This window comes from Bufo gargarizans, chromosome 11, assembly GCF_014858855.1.
Source record: "Bufo gargarizans isolate SCDJY-AF-19 chromosome 11, ASM1485885v1, whole genome shotgun sequence".
NCBI classification, from domain to species: Eukaryota; Metazoa; Chordata; class Amphibia; order Anura; family Bufonidae; genus Bufo; species Bufo gargarizans.
In genome coordinates this window covers 17,886,765-17,912,832 of record NC_058090.1, presented here as the reverse complement: position 1 = coordinate 17,912,832, position 26,068 = coordinate 17,886,765, and the positions used below count along the sequence as shown (strand labels likewise).

Sequence of the window (26,068 nt, the reverse complement as noted above, 5' to 3'; positions counted from 1 at the left end):
GGCCGGGCCACCGAAAGACTTCAAAGGACTGGAGCGCGTTTTGGCGGCCTATTTTTCTATTGCTGGTTCTATAGCACCGTATGACCAGAAAACCGTTGAACAGCGCCAAAACGTTACAAGCCCCTTCAATGTGACCTTTTTTTTTTTTTTTTGTTCCCCTAAGGCACGCATGCCCAACCTGCAGCCCTCCAGCTTTCGCAAAACTACAACTCCCAGCATACCTGGATAGCCTATTAGGGCATGCTGAGAGTTGTAGTCTTACAACATCTGGAGGGCCGCAGGTGAAAACGAATTAGAAACAAGGAGCTATGTTGTTATCACAGTCTAACTGGCAGAAGAATTTCTGAGACACATTCCCTTTAGGGCTTTTTCAAGCATACTCATTAAGGAGTTAATACACAAATTTCTTGTCCCCGAGTGGGACATCTCTATCATGGTGCTGTTGTGGGACATGAGACGGCGGTGCTTTCTATGTTGTTTTTATTAGATATTTAACAGCCCATAAATATTAGCATGACCGAAGAATCATCTGAAATGAAGCGAGACCCCTCCAGGACACACCGGTGCTCCTCTAGAAAGGCGAAGACCAAACGACGGACCCTGACCATCAGGGCTGAAGAATCATCTGAAATGGAGAGAACCCCTCCAGGACACACAGGTGCTCCTCTAGAAACGAGAAGACCAAACGACGGACGCTGACCATCAGGATAATGAGACAGTGATACCCGGGTTCTTGAAAAGATATATGCAGCTGCTTCTGCTGATCAGTTACATTTTTAGATCCGAAGTGTGGAAATCCTAGAGAAAGCAGGAAAGCCGTGAGATTGCGGGCCACAGCTCAATATGTGCTGGAGTGATGGGACCTCAAAGCCAAGGAGTCTAGTCCCTGCCACTGGTCCTCACAAGGAGGTCAGAGGAGAAGCGACTGTGGACCAGGGCTCATTGTGGCTGGTGAATGACTGAGAAGAGTCTCCATTGCTTCTATCAGCTTCACCTTAAAGGGGTTGTGCAGTCAGTTTATATTTATGATCTATCCTCAGGATAGGTCATCAACATCTGACTGGTGGGGGTCTGATCCCTAGCACCCATCAGCTGTTTGAAGAGGTGGTGCTTCACGTGAGTGCGGCTTCCTCTTCACACTGCCTGTTGTCTGCTCGGCAGCGGTGGCGTAGTATTCACTCCAGTCTAGTGAATGTAATTACACTGCACCACTGAGACGACATGCAGTGTAACGAAGAGGAAGCAGCGCTCGCATAGAGCACCTCATCCACTTCAAACGGCTGATCGTCAGGGGTTTCAGATATTGATGACCTATCCTAACCCCTTTAATTTGTCAGCATTAGGCCTCCTACACATGAACGTAGGTGTCCCGTTGCCGTATTGCGGACCAGCAATACATGGGCACCATTCCGTATCACGGATGCAGACACATTGACTTGAATGGGTCTGCAAATCCGGAATGGAAGCACTATGGAGTGCTTCTGTGGGGTTCCGTTCCGCAAAAAGATAGAACTTGCTCTATCTTTTTGCGTATTGGGCGGATCACAGCCCCAATTAAATTTAATGGGTCTGGATCCGTCCTGGAGGCCACACAAACGTTCTCTGTGCATCAGGGACTGCAAATTGCGGTCCCTAATGCACCGAACGGAACACATACGTTCATGTGCAGGGGACCTTAGTTGGAAAACCTCTTTGGAACTAAGATATTGAGGCAGATAATGCAGCACAGATCGTCAGATCCTATGGGGTTCACTTTTTGTGCCTTACTGGACACTGCACATCAGTGTGGAGTCTTAAACTGTGCACAATTTCAGAGCGAAACGTCTAATTTACTGAAATATTTAATAAGCTTTTTATACTCATTACAATATTGTTTTCAGCAATACTTGAGCATTTTAAAGCTGTCTAAATTTCTTACTGGACTTTTATCTTGTTTTTGTCATTTTCTTTTACATCACTATGTGATATTTTAGGAGATATTCAGATAACATCTTACCTTAGGTCAATATACACACCTGATAAAGTACTGTCAGGAGCTTACCCAGCCACATTCCTGGAAGCTTGCCATACCAGCCAAGCCCAGGCTGCTTGACCTATCATTGAGTCTGTGTGCTGGGCAAATCAGGTCCCTGGTTCTGTGTCCAATCCCAGGGCTAGGGGAAAGATTTAAGTCAGGCATTTTCTGCTTCTCTATGCCTATGATTTTTCCTGGATCCTGGTTGTTCTGTGTGCTTAGAACAGTGCTGAATTTTTGCTGGACCATCCTGTTTATTGACTTTGGCTTGTTTCTGGAGTAACCCCATGTCTTCTGTTTTGGCTTCTACTGACTCTCCCGATGTCATGCCCGCTCCAGGGCGTCCGGTTGTTGTGGCAACTAGGCCAGGCACTCCCTGTACAGGAGAACTGGCCAATTAGATGTTTTGCCCCACGTATTGACGCCAGGTGTCCCATGACAAACAGGCAACCTACTGGCCACAGGTTGCCTGTGATTGGTGTCATTCTCCTGGATCACCTGATTAAATTCACCCCTGGAGTCTCTATCTCTGATTTGGACCCTGACTTTCAAGCGTCTTCCTGGTTTTGACACTGGCTTGGTATTGGACTTGTTTATTCCTGGTATTGACTTTGATGCAGTTCTGACTCTGATTTACCGTTCCCGATTCAGTTTTGTCTCTATTGGTTTTGACCCGCCCTGTCTGTTTCTGTCATACTCCTGTTTTTATGGCTGCCAATCTGTGACTAGTTTACTATTTTCTCCTGTCCTTCTCTACCTGTATAGACCCCTGTACATACAGCATTTAGGAAGGGACTGTTGACCAGTAGTGGGCAGCTGCTTAGGGTGGATTGTGCAAGTAGGTAGGGACAATGAGGGGAGGGTGAGAGTTCACTGTTCCCTACTGTGACACCCAGCTTAGCCTTATTTTACCCTCCTGCTACTCCTTGGCTTCTGATAGGTCTGGTACCTTGCACCTGTTTTCTGCCACCTAGCAGCCAGTTATTGTAAGAAGGTTTTACATAAAAATGCAAATCACTAAATGAACCCCTCAACTAGAGCCAATACAAAATACCTACAAAAAGACACCAGTCTTTACGGCTCAAAATACTATAAAATATATAACACACACACTCTTTATTCAATTATTAGATATGATATAACATAATTTTCAGAGATATAAAAAACAGAAAAGAAAAAGTGTGGTTCCCTGAGGGATGGCATGGCAGTGTCATAGTAATATACCTTAATATAACAACAATAGGAGTAAGTTATCTGAAATAACAATTGAATGGTCCTGTATATCATAAGCAAGTAAATGCTAAATACAAATAAAGTGCAAGCGCCAGGGCATATTCACATAAAAGTCATATTAATGAAACAAAAGTAAACTCCTACAACAAACAGACATAAATAGATGATGAATCACAAGTAACACTGCACCCTCAGGAGAACCGCACACACCAACGCACATTTCGGCGAAGCCTTCCTCTGGGGGCGCGGTTTTCCTTGGAAATATGTGTGTTTAAATATACAGCTCAACAATCAGAGAATTGTTGGTCTATGTAGAAAAAAAAATTGACTACCGATGTGTGGTAACGACATGAGACACGGCTAGCCCTCCCGTGCCACCCGCATGCGTCTCACCGGAAGTGCCCGGCTACTAGGATATAGGCACGCATCGGAGGCCGAAGGTCTGCGCGTGTCAAGCGGCCCATCGGGGAAGCATAAACAAACATTATGTGTCAAAGATGAATGGTATAAGGAGTATATGTTGGGCATCTCAATAGTGCCATTTAAAAACGGGCACACTACATCAGTGCCAATGAGAAGTGCTGGTGCATTAAATCATACAGACATATCATGCTCAATAATCCATAAGGAAAATAGGATAAAATGTTAAAGTGCTGGTGCATAATAACATTGACTACTAACATGGAGAGAAGTGCAGACTGTCTGATAAAAAATATACATAATAAATCTTAGAATGTCCAATATTAAATCACATAATATCACAGATGCAGGATTAGGAGAAAAACCCTGCCATACCATCCGTCAGGAGAACCGCACTTTTTATATCTCTGAAAATTGTTATATCATATCTAATCATGGAATAAAGAGTTTTTTTTATATTTTGAGCCATAAAGACTCTTTTTGTAGGTATTTCGCCTAGCAGCCAGATTCAACTGGTCTTGCGGTGTGCTTTGGTGAACACCTAGGGGTACGAACTGGAGTGGCGAAAGAAGTGAGGTTGTCAGTGGTCCCAGAATGTATTCTTACAAGCATGCAGTCTGCGTATGAAATGTGGCGTCTGCTCCAACACCTAAATAAAATACGTTCCTTGTACCACCCTATCCTGAGATTACCTGTCCGTGGATTTGGGCTAAGGGGCGGCCTAAAGAGAAGAAAATGGTCTATATGTGCTTATCCAGTGGCAGCAGTGTGACACTGCAGTCTCCTCCAGTAGTAATGAATCGGCCCGATGGTATTTCAGGGAAATCCTCCAGAAGGAAATTTGTAATATTGGCTGGCTGAAACATAAGAACCTTCTCGGAGGCCAGGAAACAGATCTTCAAGCTGGAAGTCAGAGGGGCGCAGTGATCTCATGGCACCCAACTGCTAGTAAGGAGCATTATACATTATTTTATCCATGACCGTTCTATTAGCCAAGGAAATGGTAGCACCTACACCTCCCAATCTGCCCCTGAGGGGATTCAGGATTAGTTCTCTCACTGCCAATTACCTTGGCAAATATGCAGAAGTTCTCTGGTACTTCTCCTGGTGTGAGCCTGATCATTGCAGTGCATGGCCGGGGGCACAGGCTGTACTGTGACTCCTAGTAAAGCATTGCTCTCGGTATGATTTAGTTACCTGTCTCACTTGGATTCGGCATCAGCGTGTTGGCCGTCCTCAGATTCATTCACATCCACACATGCCTCTCCCTTCTGCTGCACAAACTCTTCATTTAACCCAGCCTGAGCTAGAGTCTGTGTAAACCTGCGCTCCATGTCTTTAGTGGCACGCCCCTGCAAGGACAGAAAAGGTGAAATGGGCCAGGGACAGGGGGGGACACAGAGTAGGAGCACTGCTGACCTTGGTGACACGCTCAAAGAGATACTCTCTCTCCCCGACACGTCTCATCATTTCCTTCAGCTCCTCCTTGTATTCCTGAGTTCTTCTGCGCTCAGAGCGTCTAGGTGATAAAAAGCAGGAGATGAGCGGAACACTGTCCAGGGGCGTTTCTAGAGGCGGCAGAGGCTTTGTGCTCCTTACATGTCTCTGCCGCATCTTCTCTTAGTACAATGTACTAAATCTCTTTCTTCTCATCATTCACAGACCCCAAACTGTTTACTCTCCCAAGAATGGCGCCACACAGGCGCCGCTGCACCTGACCCTGTCATTAGGAAGCTGGACCAAATGAAGAAAGAAGGGACATGGAACATGGAGACTAAGCTGGACATGGTCATCTCCCACCTGGACTACTGCAACATCCTCCTGTGTGGCCTCCCATCCAATCTATTCTCAGCTCAGCTAATCAATAAATAAATAAATAGTAAAATAATTATATAATATAATAATAAGTATATACATATACAGTACAGACCAAAAGTTTGGACACACCTTCTCATTCAAAGAGTTTTCTTTATTTTCATGACTATGAAAATTGTAGATTCCCACTGAAGGCATCAAAACTATGAATTAACACATGTGGAATTGTATACATAACAAAAAAGTGTGAAACAACTGAAAATATGTCATATTCTAGGTTCTTCAAAGTAGCCACCTTTTGCTTTGATTACTGCTTTGCACACTCTTGGCATTCTCTTGATGAGCTTCAAGAGGTAGTCACCTGAAATGGTCTTCACTTCACAGGTGTGCCCTGTCAGGTTTAATAAGTGGGATTTCTTGCCTTATAAATGGGGTTGGGACCATCAGTTGGGTTGTGGAGAAGTCAGGTGGATACACAGCTGATAGTCCTACTGAGTAGACTGTTAGAATTTGTATTATGGCAAGAAAAAAGCAGCTACGTAAAGAGAAACGAGTGGCCATCATTACTGTAAGAAATGAAGGTCAGTCAGTCCGAAAAATTGGGAACACTTTGAAAGTGTTCCCAAGTGCAGTCACAAAAACCATCAAGCTCTACAAAGAAACTGGCTCACATGCGGACCGCCCCAGGAAAGGAAGACCAAGAGTCACCTCTGCTGCGGAGGAGAAGTTCATCCGAGTCACCAGCCTCAGAAATCGCAGGTTAACAGCAGCTCAGATTAGAGACCAGGACAATGCCACACAGAGTTCTAGCAGCAGACACATCTCTAGAACAACTGTTAAGAGGAGACTGTGTGAATCAGGCCTTCATGGTAGAAGATCTGCTAGGAAACCACTGCTAAGGACAGGCAACAAGCAGAAGAGACTTGTTTGGGCTAAAGAACACAAGGAATGGACATTAGACCAGTGGAAATCTGTGTTTTGGTCTGATGAGTCCAAATTTGAGATCTTTGGTTCCAACCACCGTGTCTTTGTGCGACGCAGAAAAGGTGAACGGATGGACTCTACATGCCTGGTTCCCACCGTGAAGCATGGAGGAGGAGGTGTGATGGTGCATTGCTTAGAGATTTATTCAAAATTTAAGGCATACTGAACCAGCATGGCTACCACAGCATCTTGCAGCGGCATGCTATTCCATCCGGTTTGCGTTTAGTTGGACCACCATTTATTTTTCAACAGGACAATGACCCCAAACACACCTCCAGGCTGTGTAAGGGCTATTTGACCATGAAGGAGAGTGATGGGGTGCTGCGCCCGATGACCTGGCCTCCACAGTCACCGGACCTGAACCCAATCAAGATGGTTTGGGGTGAGCTGGACCGCAGAGTGAAGGCAAAAGGGCCAACAAGTGCTCAGCATCTCTGGGAACTCCTTCAAGACTGTTGGAAGACCATTTCAGGTGACTACCTCTTGAAGCTAATCAAGAGAATGCCAAGAGTGTGCAAAGCAGTAATCAAAGCAAAAGGTGGCTACTTTGAAGAACCTAGAATATGACCTATTTTCAGTTGTTTCACACTTTTTTGTTATGTATATAATTCCACATGTGTTAATTCATAGTTTTGATGCCTTCAGTGTGAATCTACAATTGTCATAGTCATGAAAATAAAGAAAACTCTTTGAATGAGGTGTGTCCAAACTTTTGGTCTGTACTGTATAATGAACATTAAGTTTTAGTATAAGATAATCAATAAGACATATGTATTGTACTATATTATTTGATATTATGAAGGACGTCAATGCATCTATTATCTTATATATTTCTCACTAGGAACGCATACACTCCTAAAGCATGATGAGAATAATTTTAAGTGAAAACTTTGTTAGTGAGATAGTGTTATTTTAAGTAACAATCAATCACTGTTGGAGTAACCGAGGAGACGCACATGTCTGTGAGAGTACAAGGTCCATTATATTCTTATCGGTACCGTAAATTTAGTAGCTTGAGAAACGTCTCAAATGGTACCCAAATGTCTCTATTTTAGTTGGTTTATGTGTCAAAAATAATCCCTTAGCTCTGATTTAGGATTCCATATATTTTGTGTATAGAATGTAAGAGAAATCAGACCTGGACAGTTAACTCTTAATAGTGATGATGTTAGTAGCTTATGCAATAGTGCCATCTAGGTATGAATAGGTAACATTGCACCAACAGCTGAAATGCATTTTGGGTGATACAGTAACATCACAGTCATTATCATATGTACACGCCTATCCGACAATGATTGGAAAACTCCAAGTTAGGAAGGTGTGTCTAACTGATAAGTTTGCGATCATAAACCACACACACATGAAGGGGGAAAAAAGGACAACAGGGAGCAACAGAAGACACAGAAACACAGAGAAACAAAATGTCTGTGAAGGTTCTCATTTATCCAGGTCATGGTATATATCTGTAAAGAATAAATCAAGGCAACGTTTTCAAGAAATCTACAGTACGTCCAGTTGCCTTGATTTATTCTTTACAGATACAGAGAAACAAAGGAAGCACACCCCAGGAAAAAATCCCAATGATCAGAATGGACTCTGCATATCAACTGCACTCTCGAGTAACGAATAACTTTATTATGTGTAGTATTGATTGAATTAATTGGCCTGATATTTAGGAAAATCCCTGCTTCATTGCACATATGTAATGTTAGATGTCTTACATCAATATTATCACTATTCAGTAAAGAGGCATAGCACTGAATAAAAGATCTAATATTGATAACAGAGGGAATCTCTGATTGGAATATTATATTCCATAGTCATGTCAGGCTTGATATCATCGGGACTCTTGTATTACATGTTTGAGAGGTGATATGGAATGCTGGTAGTCGTATTAGAGCCATCTAGTGGTGAATTTTGGGTACTGCATATCACTGTGTCATTGCATATTATTGAGTTTCACATTTATTAAGCTTTGATTGCATTTCAAATTATTATAATAAATAATTTATATTTTTAGCATAGACGCTTGTACCTTACTTCACTGATTGCACAACATAATTAAATTAACAACGATCTCTTTTTGAAGTGTTTTATATGTCCACCTCTAGGATCAACTCCCATTGAAATTTTTCCTTTGATCCTATCTTTTATATAAAACATTTGCTTTATATCTCCGACATGGCACATGATCTGTTGCAGGCGGACACTAATCCAACTACTCCAGCATGCTCTATGTTCTACCAGTGTAAATGGACACGCTCTGGCCATTTACATGCCAGACAGACAGGAGTTCAGTTGCGTATCTACAGCATCCCAGTATGCGGCATGATGAGTGGCGCTGCATTTGTCTCACTACTGGTCCTGAGGTAACCCACCTCCACATCACAATCTGCTGCAGGACTTCACTTACCGCTTCTGTTGAAGTTTCTCTTTGTTGGATGAAGCTAAAGGCTTGTTTGGATCTAGTGCCTCCGCTCGTCTGGACAGCGAGCTCTGCATGCTCAGAGATTTCTGACGGTGCTCATGGAGCCACTTTTCCCGCACTAAATCTTGGATGTCTTTGTCCCGTAGAGAAGATCTGAAAGGAATTGAATCTACTTGTGGATCATTTGGATGTGGAAAATGCTCCCCTGTCCTACATATGGGGAGGATTTTCCAGCAAAGTGAGTAATGGCATATATCGCCAGGAGCTGCCAGGGTTCTGGCTCACCTCTGCGCTGTGGACCTGTTCATTTCTGCTGACGTACTTGTTGTTTTGCAAGGGTTTGGATCATACACTCCTCAACATTGAAATCACAACACCAAGATGCAGAAGCAGTAAAGTTAAGCAGATTGAGGAAGTAGCAGCAGGAGTCCCCAAGATCTGCAGATGACGACATTTCCAAGCACCTAGCTCCAATCTGAGGCATATGGGAGGAGCATAAAAGCCAGACTCAAAAGTGTTTTTTGCCACATGAAACCTCAAAAAAAAACAATAAAAAAAATCAAATAAAAAATCTCCTGTTCCTCGATGTGCCAGTTAACGCCACTAACCCCAAACCCCATAAACTGAGAGGGACAGAATCCTTGACCTGGGAGACCTTGGTTTATCACTCCGTCAGAGGTTGAGATGTCAGCGCTCGTCAACGTTTTGTGTCATGGTGGGTGAACAATGAACTTGAAAGACAGGTGCACAGAGGCGAACAAACCTCTGACCAGACAGATCCTCTGATTAGAAGTGATCCATTCTGTACCGCAAGTCAAACTCTCACATCCCAAGCCTAAGGCGGCAAAATGGGGTTAGAAGGCGTCTGCAAAACACTGGGCAACGAGCCAGACGTCCAGCTTCAAGGGCTCCACTGATCTCACACCACCACTAAGACTAGTGACAGCAAGACAACAATGGAGATCTGTCCTCTTCAGTGATGGTCCCACTTTCATCTCACATGTAATCACAGCCAGAGATTGGTCTGGAGACCACATGGGCAGAGCTATTAGGCGGCCTTCACAAGGAAACATGACATAGGTCCTACTCCCAGGATTATGGTGTGGGGTGGTATAATGTATGGTGAACGGACCCCTCAAGTCATCATTTCAGGTACTAACAGCTTGGTGTTATGTTGTTTTAGTTGTGGAACCAGTGGAAAGGCAATTTCTCCCAAGTGCCTCAGGAGCAGCTTGTATGGCCTAAACGTCCTACCATGGCCTGCAGCGTCTCCAGACTCTCAGCGATTTGCGTGACCAAGTGCACTCACCATGACAGAACATTGCTCAGACAACCAGTAATAACCTCGTTAATAGCTCCAAGACGTAGAAGGGCGTAGATTTCTGCACCCGACGCTCATACTTGATATTAAATAAATTGAGATGTTTGGAATATTTTGTATCCATCTTTTATCATTTGCATATTATTAAAGGGTTTCTGTCACCAGAATTAACCCTATTGAACTAGCTGACATTAGCGCTGTGCTAGTGTCAGCTGAACCTAACTAGCCTACTCCTACTTTTATCTATGCCCCCATTACTCCAGAAATATAACTTTTAAAATATGTATAATATGCTAATTAGCCTCTAGGTGCAGGGGGGGCGTTTCTGCTCCTAGAGGCTCCGTTCTCCCACCTCTGGCCACGCCATCACACTAGATTCACCAGCCTTCACCTCCAACTGCCTGCCCTGTGTGCTGGGGAAATCTCACGCCGTTCAGTATTCGGCGCAGGCGCAGTGAGGATGCCGGCACGTGCCCTTTACTCACTGCGCTGAATACTGAACAGGACGGCGAAGGCGCGAGCTTTACACGGCAGACAGGGCCGCCAGTAGGAGACCAACGCTGCCTGGCCCTGTCAATCCAGTGTAGCAGGGCGTGGCCACAGGTGGAAGAATGGAGCCTCTAGGAGCAGGGGCAACGCCCCCCTGCACCTATAGGCTAATTAGCATATTATAAAAGTTATATTTCTGGAGTAACGGGGGCATAGATAAAAGTAGATATAGGCTAGTTAGGTTCAGCTGACATTAGCACATCGCTAATGTCCGCTAGTTTATAGGGTTAATTCTGGTGACAGAAACCCTTTAACTTGTGATTTCCATATTTCTACAACTTTTCTTTCCAGGTGTTGCAATGTCATTGTTGAGGAGCGTATGTAACTTGATGTTAGGGTTCTTTTAAATGGGTTCTCCGGGATTTTGATATTGATGGCCTGTCCCATGTTGGGCAGAGGTCACAATAACGCCTGTACAAGCGTCACATATCTGTTCAGGCCATTTTACTCCCTAAAAAAAGTTGGTGTACCAGTAAACCTTGGACTTTCTCTACCAATCATCAGAGCAGGGCGGCGCTGCCGGAGCCTGAAATAACCAATGACAAAGCTTTGTCATTGGTCGGTTTGGGTGAACTACCGAACATTTCGGCACACCGCCCTGAAGCTGTTGAGGGAGGCTCCTGTGGTGCGCGATCTTCCCTGGGGGACGCCTGGCAGGATTAACGGCCTTGGAGTGCAGTGGACTTTAGCTGGGGTCCCAAATCTGATCTCTATAACAAAGAGTCTGAAGCATTCAGCCGATCCATGCTTCTCCTCACTACTGAGTGCGGAACTGAAGAGTTAGGGCCTTAATAGAAAGTCGATGGGACCATCTTCACTACCGCGCTCAGCAGCGAGAGGAAGCAGCACTCGGCTGAGGCTTTAGATCAGAGGGGGTCTCAGTGATGAAGCCACTTTTTAATGTTGGGCATGGGGTCTGCCTGGGGTTTTCCAGCCGCAGGCTATTATAGCCAAGTGGTAAAGTACAGGGAAGAGCTACCATGTTGAATTGGGGTTAGGGTTATCACTTGGCTATATAATAGCCTGCTGTGCATTCACTCCAGGCCTCCCCCCAAGGCTTCTTAACCCTATGCTGGAGGGAGGGGAGCAATGGTATTTACTTTGGACTGTACATTGGAGAAGCTGAGGAGAGGGGGTGTTCACACCACCGCTATTTATTTCTGTTCTGCTGTTAGATGAGCAGAACAATGGAAATAACGGAAGTGCTGGATCGGGCTGAACAGACCCCATTGACTATGATGGAGTCTGTTCAGTTTCTGTTCGGGATCCTGTCTTTTTACCAGACAAAGTCCTCCAGTCAAGACTTTTTTTGTCTGGTCTTTTCAACAGAATCTGCCAGACGCCCTGAACTCCAACGCAGATGTGAATGCAGGCTACGGATTTTATATTTGAATTGCTGCAACGTTCGTCCTCCTCAATTAAAAATACACCTAAAAAACTGTAAGAGGACTATTTTTACTCTTCTGGAAAAAATGTAGTGTGACCTCTGATGTCGGGAATCAGCAACCCTGGTACACTGGCTGTTCTGAAAGAACAACTCCTGGTATCCTCCTTTCACTTCTATGGGCGTTCCAAGTCGTTGTGCATGCTGGGAGTTGTAGGTTTACAGCAGCTGGAGTGCCGAAGGTTGCTGATCCTTGGTATAGGTCAGTGATGGCTAACCTTGGCACTCCAGCTGTGGTGAAACTACGACTCCCAGCATGCTCCATTTATTTCTATAGAGTTCTGAGAGCAGCCAAGCAAGGGGGGCATCTTGGGAGTTGTAGTTTTACCACAGCTGGAGTGCCAAGGTTAGCCATCACTGGTATAGGTCATCACAATCAGATTGGTGGAGGTCTGAGTCCTGGCACCCTTGCAGATCATCTGTAGGAAGAGGTTATGATTGTCTTCTGAGGCCAGGGATGTCATGTTCTTCGGTCATGTGACCAAAACAAGCTCAGTTCCATTCCTGTGAATGAGGCTGGGCTGCGATACCAAGCACAGCCACCATCAAATGGGTCAAGCTGGGCTTGGTAAACTGTAAGAAGGCCTTGCAGAGCCTGGGTGAGTTCTGCAGCTTCCACCTATCAGTCAATATGAAAATCTCGGAGAACCCCTTTAACTGAAGTCATATTTTGACTCTGGACTTTCAGTTCTGTACCCCTGGTGAGGCGCATGAATTCTCCGGGGTTACTCCCAGCCTTGTACGGCGCCAGCAGCAGACATTACAGCAAGAATCAATTTGGAGAAAATACAAGAGCTGCAATTCTTACACCAGGGGAAAATCTACTGAAGGTGCAGAACCACCGATCCACAGACACAAGGGACCTCTCAAACCAAAATAACATTTTATGCTTCCCTTACTATGTGGCTAAGGAAGTAACAAGCCAGCATTTGCGAAAGCCATAAGACTCCTCTAAGGGGTAGCATTGTTGTGTGCAACTGAATGTCACCCAACCAGCAGACACAGCTGGGACAGCTGTGAGGTCTAAGGCTCCTTCTACACAACTGATGAACCGTAACCCATTTCCTCTGAAACGAACGATTACCTGATGGCGACTTCCCGCCTCTTGGTGCTGTCAGTAATATACACTGGAAGAGTGTTCGGTGATAGGCTAGAGAGGTGGGCTGAGGATCGCTGAGGTAGGGTCTCCTGCAAAAACAGTAATAAAAGAGTCTGTGAAGGTTCTCATTTATCCAGGTCATGGTATATCTGTAAAGAATAAATCAAGGCAACTGGACGTACTGTAGATTTCTTGAAAACGTTTCACTCGTTCTTCCAACGAGCTTTCTCAAGAATTGAGAAAGCTCGTTGGAAGAACGAGTGAAACGTTTTCAAGAAATCTACAGTACGTCCAGTTGCCTTGATTTATTCTTTACAGATAGTAATAAGAGACTTCTTCAGAAGACGGATTCTCTTGATCTTATGTTTATTGCACTTAGACTTGACTTGAAGATCAGTCAGCAAGAGAGCTGTGGAAAGTCTAAGTGGAGGAAACCCACCACACCCCTCTGTTCATGTGAAACATCAGGCACCGTGGAGACATTCGCCTTTATACTACGTCATATATCCAAATGTGCTCTCACCTGGATACTGCTGGTCCTGCTGAGTCTCTTAGAGCTGAGGCTGGAGGTGCGCAGATTAAAAGGCTTGCTCTCTGTAGCTTCTCGCACTCTCTGCTTCTTTAAGGAGCATTTCTGGAAGTTGCGATACAGCGTTTGGAAGTCAGGGACAGATGGGTTTATATGGGGCTTGAATGTCAGATTCTGCTGTAGGAACCCCAGGTGCTGCTGTTTGGTTTTCAGGCAGGTTCTGGAATGTGGGTTGCGGACGTCTCGGCTCAATGGGACAGGGGCCGACGAGCTCTCCAGCAGATCCTTTGCTCGCAAATTACTGTTGATCTTTCTTACAATTTCTGCCTCTGAGAAAAACAAACTCTGATCACTTATAATGTGCATGCCCAAGCCAGAGCTCCCCAAGCTTGGTCCTGCACCCATCCATACTGAGCTAGCAGCACTCACCTCTTATCCTGTCACTGACAGTGGGGTCCAGAACAGATTTAGGGATGGACCTCTTTCTGCTTGGTGCTCTCTCAGTGGGGGCACTCGCTGCTCTTTCCACTTGTCTGTCTTGTCCCAGAATTTGGAAGGGTTTCTGCATGGACAGCAGATGTTCTCGCCTCTTCTGGACTGAGGATTTTCTTCGTTTTTCATTTTGCTCCATTAGCTCACTGTACATTGGCAAGAAGACATGGGCGGGAACGGGCTGGGCACGGAACTGCTTTAAGCATTCTGCATCAGCGGGACTCTGCTCAGCTTGTAAATCTGCCCACGGTTGGGGCTTCACCTCCTTCCTTTTCTCTGCTTCACGCAGCATCATTTGGAAAGGTTGAGGAACAGTGATTCCAGAGCTTTTCTTGGAGGCCTCAACTTTTGGTTTGGAGATTTGCTCTGCACTTTAAGAAGAAATGCAAGTCAGTATGCTCTACAGCACCCCTAGTGGTGGGGGCTCTGGAGAATATATACCAACTTATAGGGAACATCTATCCCACATGATGGAAACAAAATTGTGTCCACAAGTGAGAGACAATACACCTGCTACTTCTCTTCCTTACAGTAGATCTGTCACCACAATATGGCCTCCTACCTAAAGGGGTTACTATACTTTGGTTTCCTCTTTGTATGTTGCACTTCTTGATTCCAACCAAACCCATGATGCACTTCTCCTTTATCTGCCACAGCTCCAGAAAGTTTATAGCTCCTCCCACCTAGTCACATAGCCACTCCCCTATCACTGCCCCTGTATGGACATGACGTCACAGGAAATAGCTGCATGGTCATGTGACAATAAAAGGTAAAAGAAACGCATTACACAATGATAGAGACCAGGACCGGCTCTATAATAAGGCAGACCAAGCGGCCGCCTGAGGGTGCAGAGAATTATTATAATTTTTTTTAAATACATAACTTGCAGACTTGCCCGGCCGCCCGCCCCAGCCTGCAGGTGGCCCTCACCTCCTCACAGAGCGGCACGCAGGCTCAGCATCGGCAACACAGACAGTCACGGGGTCAGGGGTGTGTGACTGCCGAGTGGCGCTGCAACGGCGGCGGGCGGGCGGCAGGCAGCAGCAACTGGTGTAGACTGGGGAGCGGAGGTCTGGAGACTGGAGGTGGAGCTGTTGGTGGTAAGTTACTGTGTGGACAAATGTCTCTGAGTAGTCTGTCTGTGCGGTCCGCAGGGAGAAATGTATGTGGCATGGGGGGGAAATGTGACAACGGGGATGGAGGGGGAAAGAGAAATGTGACAACGGGGATGGAGGGGGAAGGAGAAATGTGACAACGGGGATGGAGGGGGAAGGAGAAATGTGACAACGGGGATGGAGGGGGAAGAGAAATGTGACAACGGGGATGGAGGGGGAAGAGAAATGTGACAACGGGGATGGAGGGGAAAGAGAAATGTGACAACGGGGATGGAGGGGGAAGAGAAATGTGACAACATGGATGGATGGAGGGGGAAGAGAAATGTGACAACATGGATGGAGGGGGAAGAGAAATGTGACAACGGGGATGGAGGGGGAAAGAGAAATGTGACAACATGGATGGATGGAGGGGAAGAGAAATGTGACAACATGGATGGATGGAGGGGGAAGAGAAATGTGACAACATGGATGGATGGAGGGGGAAGAGAAATGTGACAACATGGATGGATGGAGGGGGAAGAGAAATGTGACAACATGGATGGATGGAGGGGGAAGAGAAATGTGACAACGGGGATGGATGGAGGGGGAAGAGAAATGTGACAACGGGGATGGAGGGGAAAGAGAAATGTGACAACGGGGATGGAGGGGGAAAGAGAAATGTGACAACGGGGATGGAGGGGGGAGAGAAATGTGACAACATGGATGGATGGAGGGGGGAAGAGAAATGTGACAACATGGATGGATGGAGGGGGAAGAGAAATGTGACAACATGGATGGATGGAGGGGGAAGAGAAATGTGACAACATGGATGGATGGAGGGGGAAGAGAAATGTGACAACATGGATGGATGGAGGGGGAAGAGAAATGTGACAACATGGATGGATGGAGGGGGAAGAGAAATGTGACAACATGGATGGATGGAGGGGGAAGAGAAATGTGACAACGGGGATGGAGGGGGGAGAGAAATGTGACAACGGGGATGGAGGGGGGAGAGAAATGTGACAACGGGGATGGAGGGGGGAGAGAAATGTGACAACATGGATGGATGGAGGGGGAAGAGAAATGTGACAACGGGGATGGAGGGGGGAGAGAAATGTGACAACATGGATGGATGGAGGGGGAAGAGAAATGTGACAACATGGAGGATGGAGGGGGGAAGAGAAATGTGACAACATGGATGGATGGAGGGGGAAGAAAAATGTGACACCGGGGATGGAGGGGGGAGAGAAATGTGACAACATGGATGGATGGAGGGGTGAAGAGAAATGTGACAACATGGATGGATGGAGGGGGTAGAGAAATGTGACAACATGGATGGATGGAGGGGGAAGAGAAATGTGACAACATGGATGGATGGAGGGGGAAGAGAAAGTGTGACAACATGGATGGATGGAGGGGGAAGAGAAATGTGACAACGGGGATGGAGGGGGAAGAGAAATGTGACAACTGGATGGATGGAGGGGGAAGAGAAATGTGACAACGGGGATGGAGGGGGAAGAGAAATGTGACAACGGGGATGGAGGGGGAAGAGAAATGTGACAACGGGGATGGGGAGAGAAATGTGACAACGGGATGGAGGGGAAGAGAAATGTGACAACGGGGATGGAGGGGGAAGAGAAATGTGACAACGGGGATGGAGGGGGAAGAGAAATGTGACAACGGGGATGGAGGGGGAAGAGAAATGTGACAACGGGGATGGAGGGGAAAGAGAAATGTGACAACGGGGATGAGGGGGAAAGAGAAATGTGACAACGGGGATGGAGGGGGAAAGAGAAATGTGACAACGGGGATGGAGGGGGAAAGAGAAATGTGACAACGGGGATGGAGGGGGAAAGAGAAATGTGACAACGGGGATGGAGGGGGAAAGAGAAATGTGACAACGGGGATGGAGGGGGAAGAGAAATGTGACAACATGGATGGATGGAGGGGGAAGAGAAATGTGACAACATGGATGGATGGAGGGGGAAGAGAAATGTGACAACATGGATGGATGGAGGGGGAAGAGAAATGTGACAACATGGATGGATGGAGGGGGAAGAGAAATGTGACAACATGGATGGATGGAGGGGGAAGAGAAATGTGACAACGGGGATGGAGGGGGAAAGAGAAATGTGACAACGGGGATGGAGGGGGAAGAGAAATGTGACAACGGGGATGGAGGGGGAAGAGAAATGTGACAACGGGGATGGAGGGGGAAGAGAATGTGACAACGGGGATGGAGGGGGAAGAGAATGTGACAACGGGGATGGAGGGGGAGAGAAATGTGACAACGGGGAATGGAGGGGGGGAAGAGAAATGTGACAACGGGGATGGAGGGGGAAGAGAAATGTGACAACGGGGATGGAGGGGGAAGAGAAATGTGACAACGGGGATGGAGGGGGAAGAGAAATGTGACAACGGGGATGGAGGGGAAAGAGAAATGTGACAACGGGGATGGAGGGGGAAAGAGAAATGTGACAACGGGGATGGAGGGGGAAAGAGAAATGTGACAACGGGGATGGAGGGGGAAAGAGAAATGTGACAACGGGGATGGAGGGGGAAAGAGAAATGTGACAACGGGGATGGAGGGGGAAAGAGAAATGTGACAACGGGGATGGAGGGGGAAGAGAAATGTGACAACATGGATGGATGGAGGGCTGATGTGACATAGGTGATTTGACATGGAGGGGGAGAAATGTGACATGGAGGGGGAGAAATGTGGGGGCGCCAAAATGTAGCTTTGCTTGTGTTGGCAAAAATCCTTGCACCGACCTTCATAAATGATTATTGGAAAGAAATGGAAACCCCCTTTAAGGGAAGCATAAGGGCAAGTCCTCATGTGAGCTCAGCCCATGTTACTTACAGCTGGAGGCTGGGGTCCACGGCCGGCCCTCTCCAGACCTCATACAGAGAAGAGAACTCATGCAGGACGAGGCTGTTCCTGATCTTCAGACCTTGCAGCATTTCCATCACCTCCTTATCCCATGCATCTGTCTCCTGGTCCCAGGCCATGGTGGTGCCTAAAGAGAAGTCACATTTATCTTCTCCCCTGCACCGCTCATAGCATAGGTCACCCCTGGACTACATGTATCACATCACTGACCAACCATGATGAGCACTCATCCATCCCTTCAGGAGCCCAGCCTGGCTGCTGAGACAACACCTATGAGGCTGCCAGTAGAAGTGCTACAAGGAGGCTGCACCAGGCCCAGAGGCAACAGCAAGGGAAGAGACGGAACCAGGGGAAAAGGAGGCAGCACGGGCAGAGGCAGCAAGAGGGGCAAAGGGGGCACCAGACACAGAAGCAACAGCATGGGAAGAGGCTGCACCAGGAGAAGAGGAGACAGCAGAGGCGGCACCAGACACAGAAGCAACAGCAAGGGAAGAGGCGGCAGCAGGAGAAGAGGAGACAGCACCAGAAGCCGAGGCGGCACCAGGGGCAAAGGAGGCACCAGACACAGAAGCAATAGCATGGGAAGATGCAGCACCAGGAGAAGAGGAGACAGCAGAGGCGGCACCAGACACAGAAGCAACAGCAAGGGAAGAGGCGGCAGCAGGAGAAGAGGAGACAGCACCAGAAGCCGAGGCGGCACCAGGGGCAAAGGAGGCACCAGACACAGAAGCAATAGCATGGGAAGATGCAGCACCAGGAGAAGAGGAGACAGCAGGGGCAGAGGAGACACCAGACTCAGAGGAGGCGACAGAAGAGGTAGAACCCGACACAGAGGCAGCACTAGGTGCAGAGCAGGCACCAGGCACAGAGGCAACAGCAAGGGAAGAGGAGACAGCAGGGGCAGAGGAGGCACCAAGGGCAACAGCAAGGGAAGAGGTGGCACCAGGAGAAGAGGAGAGAGCAGGGGTAGAGGAGGCACCAGGGGCAAAGGAGGCACCAGACACAGAAGCAAGGGAAGAGGCGGCACCAGGAGAAGAGGAGACAGCAAGCACCAGAAGCTGAGGAGGCGACAGAATAGATAGAACCCGACGCAGAGGCGGCCCCAGGTGCAGAAGATGCGCCAGGCACAGAGGCAACAGCAAGGGAAGAGGAGACAGCAGGGGCAGAGGTGGCACCAGGCACAGAGGCAACAGCAAGGGAAGAGGAGGCACTAGGGGCAGAGGCAGCAGCAAACTAAAAGGCAACACCAGGGGAAGAGGAGACAGCAGGGGCAGAGGTGGCACCAGGGGCAGAGGAGGCACCAGGCACAGAGGCAACAGCAAGGGAAGAGTGACTGCGCCCTCTACACCCCCTATATCTGGGCCCCCCTGTGACTGCACCCTCTACACCCCTATACCCGGGCCCTCTGTGACTGCGCCCTCCACACCTCTATACCTGGGCCCCTCTGTGACTGTGCCCTCTACACCCCTACACCCGGGCCCCTCTGTGACTGCGCCCTCCACACCCCTATACCCAGGCCCCTCTGTGACTGTGCCCTCTACACCTCTATACCCAGGGCCCTCTGTGACTGCGCCCTCCACACCTCTATACCTGGGCCCCTCTGTGACTGTGCCCTCTACACCCCTATACCCGGGCCCTCTGTGACTGCGCCCTCCACACCTCTATACCTGGGCCCCTCTGTGACTGTGCCCTCTACACCCCTACACCCGGGCACCTCTGTGACTGCGCCCTCCACACCCCATATACCCGGGCCCCTCTGTGACTGCGCCCTCCACACCCCTATACCCAGGCCCCTCTGTGACTGCACCCTCTACACCCCTATACCCGGGCCCTCTGTGACTGCGCCCTCCACACCTCTATACCTGGGCCCCTCTGTGACTGTGCCCTCTACACCCCTATACCCGGGCCCCTCTGTGACTGCGCCCTCCACACCCCTATACCTGGGCCCCTCTGTGACTGTGCCCTCTACACCTCTATACCCAGGGCCCTCTGTGACTGCGCCCTCCACACCCCTATACCTGGGCCCCTCTGTGACTGTGCCCTCTACACCTCTATACCCAGGGCCCTCTGTGACTGCGCCCTCCACACCCCTATACCCGGGCCCCTCTGTGACTGCGCCCTCCACACCCCTATACCCGGGCCCCTCTGTGACTGCGCCCTCCCCACCCGGGCCCCTCTGTGACTGCGCCCTCCACACCCCTATACCCGGGCCCCTCTGTGACTGCGCCCTCCACACCCCTATACCCAGGCACCTCTGTGACTGCGCCCTCCACACCCGGGCCCCTCTGTGACTGCGCCCTCCACACCCCTACACCCGGGCCCCTCTGTGACTGCGCCCTCCACACCCCTATACCCGGGGCCCTCTGTGACTGCGCCCTCTACACCTCTATACCCGGGGCCCTCTGTGACTGCGCCCTCCACACCCCTATACCCGGGCCCCTCTGTGACTGTGCCCTCTACACCCCTATACCCGGGCACCTCTGTGACTGCACCCTCCACACCCCTATACCCGGGCCCTCTGTGACTGCACCCTCCACACCCCTATACCCGGGCCCCTCTGTGACTGCGCCCTCCCCACCCGGGCCCCTCTGTGACTGCGCCCTCTACACCCCCTATATCTGGGCCCCTCTGTGACTGCGCCCTCCACACCCCTACACCCGGGCCCCTCTGTGACTGCGCCCTCCCCACCCGGGCCCCCTCTGTGACTGCGCCCTCCACACCCGGGCCCCTCTGTGACTGCGCCCTCCCCACCCGGGCCCCTCTGTGACTGCGCCCTCCACACCCCTATACCCAGGCACCTCTGTGACTGCGCCCTCCACACCCCTACACCCGGGCCCCTCTGTGACTGCGCCCTCCACACCCCTATACCCGGGCCCTCTGTGACTGCGCCCTCCACACCCCTATACCCGGGGCCCTCTGTGACTGCGCCCTCCACACCCCTATACCCGGGCCCCTCTGTGACTTGCGCCCTCCCCACCCGGGCCCTCTGTGACTGCGCCCTCCACACCCCTACACCCGGGCCCCTCTGTGACTGCGCCCTCCACACCCCTATACCCGGGCCCCTCTGTGACTGCGCCCTCCACACCCCTACACCCGGGCCCCTCTGTGACTGCGCCCTCTACACCCCTATACCCGGGGCCCTCTGTGACTGCGCCCTCCACACCCCTGTGGTTGGGCCCCTGAGCAGTCTGACTCTGAGGCGGGCTCAGTATCACCTAGCACTGGAGCCATTCGGCGCTGCCGATCCTCACCTGCCCTCCACTCCTGTATGTACTGCGGGGATTCGTACCACGCCCACCCGCGCTCTCTAGAAACCTAATTGGCTACTCGTTACTATGGGATACCGAATTGACGCCATATTAGGGTTAGGGTGTAAATTCCATGCGCCGTAAGGACCCTGTGATGTCACAGGATCGCTTATATACAAGTCATGTGTGTGGGCAGAATCCGCCGAATGGAGCAGCAAGGTGATACCGCGCGCGCAGCGACCTGGAGACGACGATCCAGAACTAGTTTCACCTACAGCTTGGGATTGAGGCTTCAGATGTCACGTGACCCTGCGACGTCCCACAGACCACGTGCTCTGACTTCTAGGTTTCTCTATAACTCTATTAAAGCACCGCCTTTCGTGTGACGTCATTTCACCTGCGACTGCAAAGCCTGACAGGTTCGTCCTGAAGTTTTCGTTTTCTATGCGACAAACATTGACCCCTGAACGCCCCGCTCACCCGCCACCGTGACCCCACATGTGGCAAACCTGCCTCCATGACCCCCACAGTAACCCCCCACACTGCTCATCAGCCACAGTGACCCCCGCCTCACCCGCCGCAGTGACCCCCCCGCCACAGTAACCCCCCCACACCGCTCATCAGCAACAGTGACCCCCCCCCCCACACCGCTCATCAGCCACAGTGACCCCCCCCCACACCGCTTATCAGCCACAGTGACCCCCCCCCCACACCGCTCATCAGCCACAGTGACCCCCCCCCCACACCGCTCATCAGCCACAGTGACCCCCCCCCCCACCGCTCATCAGCAACAGTGACCCCCCCCCCACACCGCTCATCAGCCACAGTGCCCCCCCCCCACACCGCTCATCAGCCACAGTGACCCCCCCCCCACACCGCTCATCAGCCACAGTGACCCCCCCCCACACCGCTCATCAGCCACAGTGACCCCCCCCCCACACCGCTCATCAGCCACAGTGACCCCCCCCCCACACCGCTCATCAGCCACAGTGACCCCCCCCACACCGCTCATCAGCCACAGTGACCTCCCCCCCCACACCGCTCATCAGCCATAGTGACCCCCCCCCACACCGCTCATCAGCCAGTGACCCCACCCCACACCGCTCATCAGCCACAGTGACCCCCCCCCACACCGCTCATCAGCCACAGTGACCCCCCCCACACCGCTCATCAGCCACAGTGACCCCCCCCACAACCGCTCATCAGCCACAGTGACCCCCCCACAACCGCTCATCAGCCACAGTGACCCCCCACACACCGCTCATCAGCCACAGTGACCCCCCCCACCGCTCATCAGCAACAGTGACCCCCCCCACCGCTCATCAGCAACAGTGACCCCCCCCCCACACCGCTCAGCCACAGTGACCTCCCCCCCCCCACACCGCTCATCAGCCACAGTGACCTCCCCCCCCCACACCGCTCATCAGCCATAGTGACCCCCCCCCACACCGCTCATCAGCCATAGTGACCCCCCCCCACACCGCTCATCAGCCACAGTGACCCCCCCCACACCGCTCATCAGCCACAGTGACCCCCCCCCACACCGCTCATCAGCCACAGTGACCCCCCCCCACACCGCTCATCAGCCACAGTGACCCCCCCCACACCGCTCATCAGCCACAGTGACCCCCCCCCACACCGCTCATCAGCCACAGTGACCCCCCCCCACACCGCTCATCAGCCACAGTGACCCCCCCCCACACCGCTCATCAGCCACAGTGACCCCCCCCCACACCGCTCATCAGCCACAGTGACCCCCCCCCACACCGCTCATCAGCCACAGTGACCCCCCCCACACGCTCATCAGCCACAGTGACCCCCCCCCCACACCGCTCATCAGCCAGTGACCCCCCCCACACCGCTCATCAGCCACAGTGACTCCCCCCCCCACACCGCTCATCAGCCACAGTGACCCACACCGCTCATCAGCCAGTGACCCCCCCCACACCGCTCATCAGCCACAGTGACCCCCCCCCACACCGCTCATCAGCCACAGTGACCCCCCCCCCACACCGCTCATCAGCCACAGTGACCCCCCCCCACACCGCTCATCAGCCACAGTGACCCCCCCCCCACACCGCTCATCAGCCACAGTGACCCACCTCCCATCAGCCACAGTGACCCCCCCCACACCGCTCATCAGCCACAGTGACCCCCCCCCACACCGCTCATCAGCCACAGTGACCCCCCCACACCGCTCATCAGCCACAGTGACCCCACCCCACACGCTCATCAGCCACAGTGACCCCCCCCCACAACCGCTCATCAGCCACAGTGACCCCCCCCCACACCGCTCATCAGCCACAGTGACCCCCCCCCACACCGCTCATCAGCCACAGTGACCCCCCCCACACCGCTCATCAGCCACAGTGACCCCCCCCCACACCGCTCATCAGCCACAGTGACCCCCCCCTACACACCGCTCATCAGCCACAGTGACCCCCCCCACACCGCTCATCAGCCACAGTGACCCCCCCCCCACACCGCTCATCAGCCACAGTGACCCCCCCCCACACCGCTCATCAGCCACAGTGACCCCCCCCCCCCCACACCGCTCATCAGCCACAGTGACCCCCCCCCCCCCACACCGCTCATCAGCCACAGTGACCCCCCCCCCCCCACACCGCTCATCAGCCACAGTGACCCACCGCTCATCAGCCAGTGACCCCCCCCACACCGCTCATCAGCCACAATGACCCCCCCTACACACCGCTCATCAGCCACAGTGACCCCCCCCCACACCGCTCATCAGCCACAGTGACCCCCCCCCACACCGCTCATCAGCCACAGTGACCCCCCCACACTGCTCATCAGCCAGTGAGCCCCCCACCGCTCATCAGCCACAGTGACCCCCCCCTACACACCGCTCATCAGCCACAGTGACCCCCCCTACACACCGCTCATCAGCCAGTGACCCCCCCCACACCGCTCATCAGCCACAGTGACCCCCCCCACACCGCTCATCAGCCACAGTGACCCCCCCACACCGCTCATCAGCCAGTGACCCCCCCCACACCGCTCATCAGCCACAGTGACCCCCCCCCACACCGCTCATCAGCCACAGTGACCCCCCCACCGCTCATCAGCCACAGTGACCCCCCCCCACACCGCTCATCAGCCACAGTGACCCCCCCCCCACTGCTCATCAGCCACAGTGACCCCCCCCCCACACCGCTCATCAGCCAGTGACCCCCCCACAGTAACCCCCCACACCGCTCATCAGCCACAGTGACCCCACATGTGGCAAACCTGCCTCCATGACCCCCACCACCACAGTAACCCCCCACACTGCTCATCAGCCACAGTGACCCCCCCTACACACCGCTCATCAGCCACAGTGACCCCCCCTACACACCGCTCATCAGCCACAGTGACCCCCCCTACACACCGCTCATCAGCCACAGTGACCCCCCCCCACACCGCTCATCAGCCACAGTGACCCCCCCCCACACCGCTCATCAGCCACAGTGACCCCCCCCCACACCGCTCATCAGCCACAGTGACCCCCCCCCACACCGCTCATCAGCCACAGTGACCCCCCCCCCACACCGCTCATCAGCCACAGTGACCCCCCCCCCCACACCGCTCATCAGCCACAGTGACCCACCGCTCATCAGCCAGTGACCCCCCCCCCCCACACCGCTCATCAGCCACAGTGACCCCCCCCCACACACCGCTCATCAGCCACAGTGACCCCCCCCCCACACCGCTCATAAGCCACAGTGACCCCCCCCACACCGCTCATAAGCCACAGTGACCCCCCCCACACCGCTCATCAGCCACAGTGACCCACCGCTCATCAGCCAGTGACCCCCCCCCCACACCGCTCATCAGCCACAGTGACCCCCCCCCACACTGCTCATCAGCCACAGTGACCCACCGCTCATCAGCCAGTGACCCCCCCCCCACACCGCTCATCAGCCACAGTGACCCCCCCCCACACCGCTCATCAGCCACAGTGACCCCCCCCCACACCGCTCATCAGCCACAGTGACCCCCCCCACACTGCTCATCAGCCACAGTGACCCCCCCCCACGCCGCTCATCAGCCACAGTGACCCCCCACACCGCTCATCAGCCACAGTGACCCCACATGTGGCAAACCTGCCTCCATGACCCCCACCGCCACAGTAACCCCCCACACCGCTCATCAGCCACAGTGACCCCCCCCCACGCCGCTCATCAGCCACAGTGACCCCCTGCCACAGTAACCCCCCACACTGCTCATCAGCCACAGTGACCCCCGCCTCACCCGCCACAGTGACCCCCCACACCGCTCATCAGCCACAGTGACCCCACATGTGGCAAACCTGCCTCCATGACCCCCACCGCCACAGTAACCCCCCACACTGCTCATCAGCCACAGTGACCCCTGCCTCACCCGTCACAGTAACCCCCCCCCACCGCTCATCAGCCACAGTGACCCCCCTCCTCGCCCCACCACAGTCACCCCAGATGACGCAAATCTGCCACAGTGACCCCCCCACGTCTTATCCGCCTCTGTGA

General features: G+C 51.8%; 2 protein-coding genes across 5 annotated transcripts in view; one reads left to right on the top strand and one right to left on the bottom strand.

Moving 5' to 3' along the window:
• Window positions 1-463: 463 nt before the first annotated feature.
• On the bottom strand, window positions 464-21,904 carry FAM161B (FAM161 centrosomal protein B). 4 transcript variants are annotated; one of them, XM_044271188.1, is made up of 9 exons: window positions 21,839-21,904; window positions 18,286-18,442; window positions 14,266-14,699; window positions 13,831-14,165; window positions 13,293-13,396; window positions 8,880-9,047; window positions 5,087-5,186; window positions 4,865-5,019; window positions 464-798 (listed from the first exon to the last, which is right to left on the bottom strand). In XM_044271188.1, the coding sequence occupies exons 2-8, from the start codon at window positions 18,432-18,434 to the stop codon at window positions 4,870-4,872; spliced, it is 1,440 nt and encodes a 479-aa protein (XP_044127123.1). In that variant the 5' UTR covers window positions 18,435-18,442; window positions 21,839-21,904; the 3' UTR covers window positions 464-798; window positions 4,865-4,869. The 4 variants fall into 4 exon arrangements, with proteins under 4 accessions (XP_044127123.1, XP_044127122.1, XP_044127120.1 ...); XM_044271187.1 differs by lacking the exon at window positions 21,839-21,904 and adding an exon at window positions 21,567-21,721; XM_044271185.1 differs by lacking the exon at window positions 21,839-21,904 and adding an exon at window positions 18,526-18,658.
• The window catches only part of COQ6 (coenzyme Q6, monooxygenase), a 72,292-nt gene continuing 68,072 nt past the window's right edge, over window positions 21,849-26,068 (top strand). The window contains exon 1 of the mRNA XM_044271189.1: window positions 21,849-21,982. The gene's annotated coding sequence lies outside the window, so the exon portion shown is untranslated. The remainder of the gene's footprint in view (window positions 21,983-26,068) is intronic.